The 13,272-nt window shown below is 36.7% G+C and overlaps 1 protein-coding gene across 2 annotated transcripts in view; it reads right to left on the bottom strand.

Annotated features, from left to right (window-relative positions):
- LOC145992083 (uncharacterized) overlaps positions 1-12,873 on the bottom strand; it is a 61,533-nt gene extending 48,660 nt beyond the window's left edge. The window contains exon 1 of one of the 2 annotated variants that reach the window (XM_083128301.1): positions 12,756-12,873. In XM_083128301.1, the coding sequence (XP_082984427.1) occupies positions 12,756-12,794 (39 nt within the window). In that variant the 5' untranslated portion in view covers positions 12,795-12,873. Of the gene's footprint in view, positions 1-12,251; positions 12,382-12,755 lie in introns of those variants that run through there. The other variant, XM_083128302.1, reaches the window with a different exon arrangement.
- Between the last annotated feature and the right edge of the window lie 399 nt (positions 12,874-13,272).

The following is a 13,272-nucleotide window of genomic DNA, read 5'->3' as shown; positions in this document are numbered from 1 at the left end:
AATGTCTGTCCAGAATATTGATAAATTTGAAAAAAAGGCCAGGCACATCAATGGCAAGCAAATTATCTATTAATGTATTTATTTGTTCCACTGGCAATTGCTTGATAGCACCTCTCAGAATCAGTACATTTGATGATGAATCTTCTATTCCGATTGATTTGCTCTTAATTGAAGGGGGTGGTACATATCATTACACTCTGATACAAAATCTTGAAGCTTTAGTCAGAACACAACTAGACAAAACTCATAGAATATTCAAGTTGTGCAGAAGATGTTTAACTGTATTTGATGGTCAAAAAATGGTGAAGGGGGTTCGTGAAAAGAGTGCAGAAATTGCCAAAAACAAGTTAATTGAGCATCTGAAATACTGTGGGAATCATAAACCTGTTCATATGGTGATGCCCAATCCAAGTGAAAATTGCAAATTCAAAAAGTTTGAAGCCTTGTTGGAACACCCAGCATTTATTGTCTATGATTTTGAATCGAACCTCAAGCCTCTTGCATTCTGCAATCCAGATCCTGAAGAATCCTCAATTACACCATACCAGCTACATGAACCTTCCAGTTTTTATTATATGGTTGTACAGGGTGGTGTAGCTGGTGAGCTGTGCTTATACATGGGACCAAATGCCGTCAAAGAATTTGCACAAAGAATAGAAAATGAGTGCCGTGACATAGCATCTAACATCTTATTAAAATCAAAGCCTATGTTGCCTTTAACAGAGGAACAGATTGAAGATTTCAACAATGCAGAAAAATGCCCGGTATGTGATTCTGAATTTTCAGATGCAAATATCAAGGTACATCACCATTCTCATACAGATGGTAAATTCTTAATGGCCCTGTGTAAAAGCTGCAATATTCAGATCAAGAGACCAAGATTTATCCCCATATTTTGCCATGGAGCATCCAATTATGATTTCCATCATCTGATCAGGTACGAGGGGTTTGACAAGCAGAATTTAAATATTTTAGCTGAAAATGATGAAAAATATATTGCTATTACCAAGATAATTAAAGTTGATGGTGTTCCCATTCAATTAAGATTTCTTGATTCTCACAGATTTTTATCTGCTAGCCTGGCTACACTGGCCACTCAATTACCTGATGATGAATTAAAAATTACACGTGCCTCGTTTCCAAATCAGGACCTGAAATTAATTAGGCGGAAGGGTGTATATCCATATGACTATGTCACAGATTTTTCTAAATTTGATGAGTGTTCCCTGCCACCTCAAGAAGAGTTTTACAGCAGAATCAGAGGATCTGGAATCACTGATGATGATTATCACCATGCCCAGTTGGTGTGGAGTGATTTAAAATGCAAGACATTTCGTGATTATCACAAGGCATATTCGAAACTTGATGTAACCCTCTTAGCTGATATAATACAGACATTCAGAAAATCTTCCATGCAAAATTATAGGCTGGACCCAGTGTATTTTTACAGTGCCCCGGGCCTAGCATGGGCCGCAATGTTTTTGAACACCAACATGCAATTGGATCTGATCCACGATCAAGATACGTATCTGTTTATGGAGAAAGGTATAAGAGGAGGGATGGTGCAATGTTCCCAGAGATATGCCAGAGCAAATAACAAGCATATTCACAATTATGATCCAGCGCGGCCATCAAATTATATACTGTATGTAGATGCCAACAACCTCTATGGTCATGCCATGATGCAAAAACTGCCACATGCAGGGCTTGAATGGGTCGAAGATTTCAATATTGAGGATCTTCAGGACTTTGATGACAGTGACTATGGCCTGTTCTTAGAGGTTGATCTGACAATTCCTGATGATTTGCACAGCATATTTTCTGATCTGCCCCCAATTCCCGAGGTTCAGTGCTCACCTGGCTCTAAACAGAAGAAGCTCATGATGACCCTGGAGCCAAAAGAGGGTTATGTCATATATTACAAAAACCTCCAGTTCCTGATGCATCATGGTGTTCAAGTGACCAAACTTGGCAAAGTTTTGAGGTTCAGGCACTCAGAATGGTTGAAACCATACATTGATACAAATACGGAGCTTCGAACATCTGCAAAAAGCGAATTTGATAAGGGCTTGTTTAAATTGATGGTGAATTCAGTGTATGGCAAAACTATTGAAAATGTCAGAAAACATACCGATGTTAAAATAATTACTGACCCCAGCCTGAGCAAAAAATTGGTTGCAAAGCCCAACTTCAATTACAGAAGAATTTATGATGAGAAAATGGCACTTTTCAACATGAAAAAAACAAAAATTAAGTTTGATAAACCTATTTATGTAGGGGCTGCGATATTGGAATTGTCCAAATTACATATGTTAATATTGTATTATGATGTGTTGAAACCTTTTTATGGTGATCGTGTAAAATTGATGTACATGGATACGGATAGTTTTATTCTTGATATTAAAACAGAAGATGTTTATCAAGATATGTTACAACCTGAATTGTTTCAATACTTTGATACCAGTGAACATACAATAATTCAACACCACCACAACAAAAAGGTGCCCGGCAAGTTAAAAGATGAGACACTTGGTGATGTTATTGTGAAATTTGCTGGGTTAAGTGCCAAGATGTACACTTTTAAAACATGTAGTGCTGTTGTCAAAAAAGCCAAGGGCATTGGCAGAGTGACTGTTGACAAAGAGCTTAAATTTGAAGATTATGAAAATTGCATCAAATCCCAGAGTTCAATCAAAACATCAGAATCCAGAATTCAGAGTGTGGATCACTTGCTGACTTCAAATATTGTAAGAAAAGTGGCCCTGGACCCACATGATGATAAGAGATGCATTTTATCATGTGGCATACATACTTTACCTTGGGGGCATTGTGATTTGAAAAGTGGCAATCAATGCACAAGCACAGAGCATGATTTGAAATAAATAAACATGCCTATGAACTTATTTGGGTTCAAAAAACAGGCTATTATGGACCTGCCGACACCACAACCCTCTTCTGATATGCTGTCTAAACTGAGTGGCTTGTTAATTATTCATCTGAACAGCATACTTACAGAAGTTGATGATGAAACAGGCAAAACATTGTACATATTTAACAATAATTTAAATCATTACCAATTACCTGTAGGTGGGCAATTGCAATTTATTACAACCCCTGAGGGTGATGTTAAAATTTCAATAGGGAGAAATATTTATAGAATTAAGCACTCAAACATGATTTCTGGCACTGTATATACTGTTTCTGCTGGTGACTGCTTATATATTGAGGTCCCGGGATCATATGACAAGCTTATACCCTTTTTTATAGAATTAAGAATCAGATACTCTATAATAAATAACCACTAAAACAAAATGCCTAATGATATATTTGGCCATACAAGACATGAAGATCACAGTGATGAGATTTTGATGCTTGATGTCAGAGTCAAGAAATTAAGAAGTGATTTACAAGCTTTACAAACTACACTCAATGCCAGTCTTCAACTAGAAATTACAAATTTACAATCACAATGCATGGACCCTCTTCTTAAAATTGATTCAGAACTCAAAGTGCTGCTTCAGAAATATACTGATCTGGCCACATTAGATAATTTTCAAAGTTTAGAAGAAGCTGTAGCAGCTCTTCAAGCCAAATTTAAGACCCAGGCCACCAACTCTGAGCAATTGAAACAACAATTGGAAGAGCAGATAAATAATGTCCAGACACAGCTCCAAACAATTGTCAAAAGCATAAAGTCACAAGAAGATTTTGATCTAGTGATTTCCACTCTAAAAGAACAGATTCAGTCACTCCAAATACCTAATCTGGACCCTCTGAACAATGCCATAGCCGAGGTTAAAGAAAAAATTGAGACACTTGAAAATTTTATGAACAATTTGCCATCTTCTGATGCTTTGAATGCAATAACTCGGAGTGTTGCAAATATTAAGCTGCAACTTGAAACATACGAAGATTTTGGAAAAATTCAAAGTTCCATAACCCATCTTGAAGGTACAATAGCAGCAGTGCAAAGTGATTTGGCAAATGTACTAGAATCCCGATTGCCCGGTATTGTAGACACCCTCGTCAGTGTCCAGCAACAAATCACAAAGCTTGAAAACCTCAACACTGAATCTGAGCTATCTCATTTTCATCACTTGATAGATTATATCCAAACAAAACTTGAAATTTTACAACAATCAACACCCACTCAGGCAGATATAGCCCTGCTCCAAAATGCTATGCAAAATGTGGCTGATGCTTCTGAATTAAACAATGTAAAATTGGCACTTGAATTTTTGCAAAATACAGTATCAAATTTGCCTACATCACAGGAACTTAAAAATATAAAGAGGGCAGTGATTAGGATATTGAAATCAGAAGATATCAAGAATATCCAGACAGAGATCAAACAACTCACTCAGACAGTGGCCACTCTACCAACCAATCAACATATTAATGAACTGCATGCCCTGTTTGAGGATATCAGAAGACAGGTCCATGATCTTACTGCTCAAAATTCAAAATTGGCAGTTGTTGAAAATTTGCAACAAATTGTAGCTAATATCAAGCAGCAGCTAGGGACCATGGAATCCAATCAAGCAAATGCTCTCTCTGTTTTTGCCACCCAGCTTCAAGAGATTGTGCAACAATACAAGAAACTTATTGTGGACATAAAAATCAAGCCAGGCCATGATGATGTTGTTAGGACCATCAATGAACACCTTGAATCTGTAACAAGCAGATTGCTCACAGCAGAAAAGGAAATAACAGGCATAATCGAGAATCCAAAACATACAGTAATTCTTGAATTGTACAGCATCCCCAACAAAGAATATGATTCTCCATTTACACCGGGTGGCAAAATATATATGCTGTCCCCTGCACAATTTTATTACCAGTTTTTTGTTGGGGGCACACTAAGACCAATCAAGATCAAATATTGGCTTCAACCACAGGCACACCACTACCCCACATTATCAATAACAAATGCTGAGAACAAAGTGAAAATCACCAGTGTAGAATTGGAGGATTTTACAGATCCCAATACATTAGAAACATCTTATGTTGAAGATGATGGCACTTTGGAATTTAAAATACAAATAGGGGACAAATTATATTTAGAAAATCCTGCAGTATCAGCTGCTGAACACCCTATAGTTGCAATATTCTTGTTTACGTATTATGTCTAGACAAATTATTGTTGATGAATTACACAGACAAGCCCGACATAATTTTAAGAGACTCCCAGTAGTCACAAAGGGCATAGATGATTTATGGCAGAGCGACTTGATTGAGTTGTCAAGTGGACAGTTGAAAAACTTAGACAAAATCAACAAGGGCTACAAGTATCTACTCACTGTAATAGACACATTTTCAAAATTTGCCTGGGCTGTGCCACTCAAATCCAAGACTGGAACATGTGTTACAGAAGCCTTCAGGACAATCATCAATCAGAGTGGAAGATCCCCGCGCTATTTGCAAACAGATAATGGCAAAGAATTTTATAATTCTGTGTTCCAACAATTTATTAAAAGCCAGGCAATAAAACATTACTCGAGTTACAGTGACCTCAAGGCCTCAATTGTAGAGAGATTCAACAGAACCTTAAAAAATCTTATGTATAAACAATTTACACTTCAAGGTAATTATAAATGGATTAATATTCTTCCAGAACTTCTACATAAATATAACAACTCGGTCCATTCCACAATCAACATGAAACCCTCTGAAGTAACTCCATCTGATGAGCAAAAATTGATCAGCACTGTTTATTATCCTAGATACCAGCCAACAACAAGAAGGGCCAAATACAAGGTGGGTGATCAAGTAAGAATCAGCAAATATAAGCACTTATTCAAGAGAGGTTTTACAAGAAACTGGAGTACAGAATTATTTACAGTGGTTCAAGTTAAACCCGGGACCCTTAACACATATATAATAAAAGATCACTGAGGAGAAATTCTCAAAGGCAGGTTCTATGAACAAGAGCTCAGCAAAACTAAACAGCCTGACACATATCTCATAGAAAAAATCATCCGCAGAAAAGGCAACAAGTTACTTGTCAAATGGCTAGGTCATCCGGAAAACAGCTGGATCGATGCAAACAAAATAATAATATGAACACCTGGGATGTTATAAAGAGGCTGCCAGAACCTGAACAACAAAATAAGAGAAATGGCAAATTGCTGCCTGAAAATATTAGGTGTCTTATTGTTGGGCCATCTGCTTGTGGTAAAACTACACTAATGGTTGATAATTTTTTATTGGCACCCAACTGGTTAGACTGGAAAAACAGGCACTTGTATGTCTTTTCTAAGAGCTTGGAACAATTAAAATATCAGCAGCTGATGAAGCTATATGATGGATTGGATATTGCCACTTTTGAACCAGATGTTAAGCCACTTGATGAATGTTTCGATAATTCTGTTGTTGTGTTTGATGACATTATATTGGATAATCAAAACAAGGTTAGGAATTTCTTCACACAGGGCCGACACAAAAACATTGATTGCTTCTACCTGGCACAGACTTTTTCTAAAATTCCGAAGCAGCTAATCCGGGACAACAGCAATTTTATATGTGTATTTCATCAAGACCATACCAACCTCAAACACATACATGATGAATATGTAGGTGGGGACTTGAGCTACAATGATTTTTCCAAGTTTTGCAGTATGTGCTGGAACCAGGACAGTTATGGGTTTGTCACAATTGATATGACAAGAACACCTAATACTGGAAAATACAGAAATAAAATCAACGATTTTCTAGACGTTGAGACATAAATAAATAACCATGAAAAGGCCAATTATTGATGATCTTAAGTTAAGAGATTATCTTGTAAAAAGATTTAAGGGATGGAAATCAGAGAACCGGGGAATTTATGAAAAACACAAACAAACAGAACAGCCTGTCATTGATGCTATTAATAATTTAGGTAAGAATATCAAAACTGTTACAGAGCAAAATCAAGATTTGATCACAGAGCTTGTACCTGTAGCTGCAAGGAACATATTAGATTATCCATTCACCCCACTTTCCAGTATTCATACACCTAGTCCTGTTGCTCCTCGAAGAATTGAAGCTACTCAGGATCCTATTGAATTGGGTCTTCTTGCTCAAAAATATTTAACCACACCTAAAGACAACAAAGATGAGGTGTTTGGCTTATATGCTGACACAGAGCTTGATGGCAGCATCATACATAGAATTGGCAATTTCAGAGTAACATTTATGGGAGATGATATAATTGTTTATTCAGAATCTCGTCTCGGAGAAAAAGGTGCTTTTGTTAAGTACACCGGCACACCTGGATTATGGGAACTGATGACTAGGAAGAGACCTGGCAGCTATACAGATCAAGATTATGAGGATTACAAAGAAATATTAATAAAATCAGATGCTCTATACCAGAACAATGATCCCACACAAAAAAGAGTGAAGTCGAGCAGTGGGGCAAAATACAATAATTTAATCAAGCCCATATGGTCACAGATCAAGACTGGCAGTGGAATCAAACAATACAACACTCTGCCTAAAGAATTTGTGTGGGTTGATGATGTCAGGAAACTTGTAGATAGGTTATTGGTGATAGCTGGGGAGGAAAATGCTGGGAACCACAATTTTTACAATGAAAAGGTTGGAATTATGGACATGATAAGCACCAAATTGTCTAATTTTATAGTGAATGACACTAAGGGGATTGGATATCTCATAAAAATTATTAATACTCTACCCCCCAAATTTTGGAATATTTCTGAGGGTCGGGGGTTGCTTAATGACATTATAAACAAGTTGCCATTTGAACTACACATTCCAGGCTATCAGTATTGTGGTCCAGGCACAAAATTGGATCATAGATTAAACAGAGGGGATCCTGGTGTTAATCCCCTAGATGCTGCTTGTAGAGACCATGATATAGCATACAACACACATTCTGATCTTGACAAGAGACATGTTGCAGACAAGAAATTAGAAGAGGCTGCATTTGGTAGATTTGTAAGCAAAGATGCTTCTTTGAGTGAAAGAATATCAGCATTGGGAACCACCATAGCTATGAGCACCAAACAAAAATTGGGGTGGGGGTTGTGAATATGTATATAATAAACCTACAATGAAGGCTAAGGGTGTTATGTATCAAGTACCTTATGCAGGTCTCAAATCTCTTAAAACTATTCATAGTCTTTTAACCAAAAAGCAGCGCAAGAAAAAAAATTCTTGTCTTGCCAAGGGCCATGGTATGAAATTGTTGCTTAGTACCCCCCAATTAAAAAAATTACAGCAATCAAGAAAAAAATCACATGTGGGGGGTTTCATATTTACCATCCCTGCCATCTTAGCTGCTCTCGGGGCAGTTGGGAGCTTGGCCGGCGGATCAGCTGCCATAGCAAAAACAGTAATAGATGCCAAGAAAAATAGGGCAGAATTAGATGAGCAGAGGCGCCATAATCTGGCAATGGAGAAACAAGGCAAAGGTGTTATGAATAAGTTTAAAAAAAACAAGAGCCGCTTACAAACCAAGATATTGAAGCTTTAATCAAGCCATTGGGCATCAAACATTTTAGAGGTGTGTACATGTCTGATTCTTTACCAGAACAACCACTCAACAAAGAGTGTGGCATTGTTAATTTGGATGAGTACAAAAATCAGGGCACTCACTGGATTTGTTATCTTAAATATTTAAACAATGAGGCATTTGTGTTTGATTCATTTGGAGGTGATCCACCTGAAAATTTAGTAAAATATCTAAAATCAACTAATCTTTATTACAATAATGCCCGTGTTCAAAACTTCAAAGATGTTAATTGTGGACATTTGTGTTTATCTGTTCTTAGATACATGTCTCAAATAAATAAACCATCAATTGAAGATTTTCAAAAAGCCTTGTGGTATTTAAAACATCATGGGGGTATTCCATCTCACCAGCCAAAATTCAATATTGAAACTCAAATTACATGATGACATAGTGTATCCCAAAACAATAGCTCTCAGAGCATTTTATGGCATGTACCTGATCCCAAATATTACACACCACAACAACAAAATTGCAGTTGGGGATCAAAAAATTGTCATCACTCCAGGGCAATATAATCTGTCCACTCTAAATGCTCAATTACCCAGAGGTATAGTATTAACTCAAAATTCTGTCACTCACAGAGTAGAGATTGTATCTGCCACAGAAACAGTGGAATTGGGTACTATAGGAGAGCTGTTAGGCTTTGAGAACAACACAAAACTTGAACCAGGCATTAAACACACTGCTATTAATATACCTAAATTCTTAGCTATAGAAACTTTGAATATTCACTGTAATGTGGCCGAGGGTATGATCACCAAATCAAATGGCATAGGCACTCACAAACAAACAGGCATCATTGCAACATTCAAACCTAATTCTGAATTCATGGAGCCCATCATCTACAATCCATCCCCAACATTATATTTTCCTGTGTGCCATAATAGAATAGATTACATTGAATTGATGGTCACTAATGAAAAAGAAGAATTAGTTGATTTTGCTGGAGCCACAACAACTGCAATCATAGAGATTAACATTTAAATAAAAATACATACAATGGAAAATATTGAGAGTTATGAGCTACAATCATTCCCCCCAAACAGGAGGACATTTGCAAATTTAAATCAACCCAACACAGAGATAGAGGTGGATCTTGATATAGGGGATGGCTTTATACACCCCCACAGAGCAGATCTATACATCAAATTTGATGTTGTAAAGCTCGATGGAACAGATTATCCGGCAAATTCTAATATAAGACTTGTAGACAATTTTGTGCCGCATCTATTCTCTGAAATTGAGATCAGAAAGCATGGCGTTGTTATAAACAGAATAGATTATCCCGGCATTACCTCCACGGCTTTGGCCACACTAAAATTATCCAAAACCGAGGCTTGTTACTACAGAATCGGTGGATTTGAGGCTGGTGAGAAAATATTATCCAAGAGTCACACTGTGCTGTTCCCCATGCGCCTGTTGCCAGGATTCTTCTCGGATTACAAAGACATTATGTGGAAGGGTGGTTTAAGAATTACATTTAGGAGAGCTGCCAATGATAATAATGCTTTGATGAGGTACAGCACATTAAACTCTACAGGAGAAGCTCTGCCTAATACCCTACCTGATGAGGGCAAATGCATTATTCAGACTATGGAGTTAAGAATCCCGGTTGTTGAATATGAGGCCAGTTATGCTCTTAAATACAAAGCAGATATCATAAAAAATCCACAGGTTCCTCTGCAATTTTACACATATCAATCTGTACAGAAGCCTGCCTCTGGTACATATTATGAATTTGATGCCACAAATTCATTCTCCAGTATTCAATATGACATGCCTGATTTTGTGGTGGTACTGTTTCAGACTGGAAGACACAACAATCAGGAAAAAAATTCAAGCAAATTTGATAACTGCAACATCAAGAACATATATCTTAAAAATGGCAGAAATGAGGTCTTTCCTAGAGAAAATTATAATTTAGACATGTCCAAGAATGATTTCCTCAAATTATATGAAGCTTTTTCGGCTTTCAAAAGGGTCACTACTGGCAATACTGATATATATTACACACCAGATGAATTCAAGGCACAGAGACCCATGTTTGTAATTAACACTTCAAAAAGAAAACAAGTTGTGGTAAATGATAGAACAAACATTAAAATTATCTGTGAATTCCATGAGGCATTACTTGAGGACACCATTTGTACTGTTATTCTCATAGGTGAAAAATCATATGTTTATGATGTAAGAAATGAGAGGGTCACAGAGCAGTTCTAGAAGATATTATCCTGTTGTACAACAACACACAAACCTCAACTGTTTATCAGCTAACAGTTAATATCTTATGTGTGGGCAGTTGTATATATTTTAATCTTATATCAGGACTCAAACCCAAAGCCCCTGATTACAATGCCACAATATTAACACGTCTCCAAATGGAATATGCCCACATTTTACTGGGTTCTGAGACCCTTATACAGACAAAATTGGATTTTGAACTGTGATAATATTCTCCCAAGTCTTGCCTATGTTCATATTATCAGAATAGAATTGCTTTCAGCATAAAGGGGGGTCAGTTCATTGCCACTATGTGAAAATATGTATCTTTATCTCAATAATCTTTGTTACACTTTTACATGTTGCAGACATGTTACACTTTTTCCCCATGTCGCACAGAAAGATTAATGACCCCTTCAGTGAATCGTACAGAAAAATCATTAATGCTCCCTTCTAGCGTGTCTCTTGCGTGCCGGCAAGACACGCAAGCAATTAATTATGCTTACCCGCTCTTCTCCTATTGTATTGAGGAGGTGGTTATAAAACATGAGAAAATAAGAAAATTCAGTTTTTTGTACAATATATTATTGTAAAACACTTTTTACCAGGTTTTCAGATCTGGGAGTTGTATATCAACTAACAATAATTATTCTCAAAATCTCACTTGTGGACATATTATTTTGCCACATGTTTTTCAATCTTAAATATTTTATCAGGACTCGAACCCAGAACCCCTTGTTTACAAGACAGCAATATTATCATTTTGCCATCAGGGGAGGCTTCACATTTTATGAGGACTTAAACCCGAACCTCCACACCTGAAGAATTGGGGTATAAGCCCCTCTTGCCATTGTTTTAAGTATGGGTAAATCTATCTGTTGAGTCCTCGCCTTTTCTACACTAGAAATTCAGAATTTCTTAAAAATCAGAGCATATCACACCTGAAAAATTGGGGTATAGGCCCCTCTTGGCATTGTTTTAAGTGTAGGCAAATCGGATTGTTCAATCAAATAGCCTCTCCTTTTCTACACTTAAAAGTTGCGCTTGTAGTAGCATCAACCCCCACTACTGAAAACTTACTCGATATGTCGCAAATAGAGCTTATTTCCGTGAAATGCCACCTTCAGCAATGTTTGTCAATCTAGAATACGTATGTACGAATATTCAAATTAAATGAACTAGCAAATTTCAGCCGTTTGTCCGATACGAGAAATTTACCAAATGGATCAAAACTACATTCCCGAACATCAACAACGCTACAGAAAATTATTTGTGTAAGTACTTTCTCCTGTAAATTTGAAGAAATCCGTGTCCGGTATAGTAAAGTGTTACCCTATATACTGCTCTTATAGGAAATTGTAATTTCACGGACATTGTAATGTAAAATTTGTTAGGAACGTGAGGCTCCACTGCTGTTCTCTCTCTGTGAAAATACATAATAATTACCCGAAATTATAATTGTAAACCACACAATAATTACCAACTTGTATAAATAACACACAACTCGACTTACCACCTATAAAATACGACCAGTGTTGCTAACTCGTTGAAAGGCGGAATATGAGCTGGCAGATAAAATAGATACTATTCTGCTATTCTGCATCTAATTATGATGGCATACACTTGAAAACGTTAAAATATAAGTACAGTGGGATCCATGATTATTATCGTGCAAATTGTCCATGACTATTTTCATTAATTTTTCTTTTACATCCTGTGTGTTTTTAGGCGATAGATTTTTATGTATGCTTCTGCAGAAGTTGTCAACAGCTTGTTTTGAGTTTTGTTTTAATTCTTGAAGCTCTTATTTGGTCAAATAAAGTGCACGAACATGGTGATGGACAATTTGCAAGGTAATACTCATGGATCCCATTGTACAGCGCCGTAGTAATATAAGGAAGTTGGAGAAAAATGTTTGTCCGTCTGTGTGTTTATCATTTGAAATATATTTTTCAAAAATTATTAGTCTAATTTTACACGACTGTCTTAGGTGTAATAATATGCGACATATACATACATTATACGTTATTTCAGTTCCGTGTGATATTGAAACCATGTTTAAAAATATGCTTTGTAACCTGTACTCGCTCTTCTATGGGGAAAAAAAAAATACCGTCAATTGATTTTTAGTTTACTTCTTACGGGACAATTAGTTGCACCGACGAAAAACTGAACTACACGATGTGAACTTGCCCACATATAGAAATGTAGTGAAATGTAGCAGTGTTGCAGTATTCACATATTAATACAAAATCGTGTGAACACTGCAGAAAAATGCTGCCCGTCCGCGGGACGGGAAGTGTGGTTCCCCGAATTTTCGAGATTCAAATAGTTGGAAAATTAAAAATGACTGTGTTTAATAGTGGTCAATAGGATCGATTGAAATTAGCAGTTTTTATTCCAGAAATGCAAAACGATCTCCTGAGGCGGGGATGACAAAATTCGAGATATTCACAACGTAGGGTCTTAGGATATTATAACCATTTGCCGTCCGAATACTTCTTTGTCGGGAAATGTCAAATTTTCGTCTCGAA

This window comes from Lepisma saccharinum, chromosome 9 (genome assembly GCF_977018435.1).
Source record: "Lepisma saccharinum chromosome 9, izLepSacc3.1, whole genome shotgun sequence".
Taxonomy (NCBI): domain Eukaryota; kingdom Metazoa; phylum Arthropoda; class Insecta; order Zygentoma; family Lepismatidae; genus Lepisma; species Lepisma saccharinum.
Note: the sequence above shows the minus strand (reverse complement) of the source record. Positions and strands in the feature narration are given on the sequence as shown.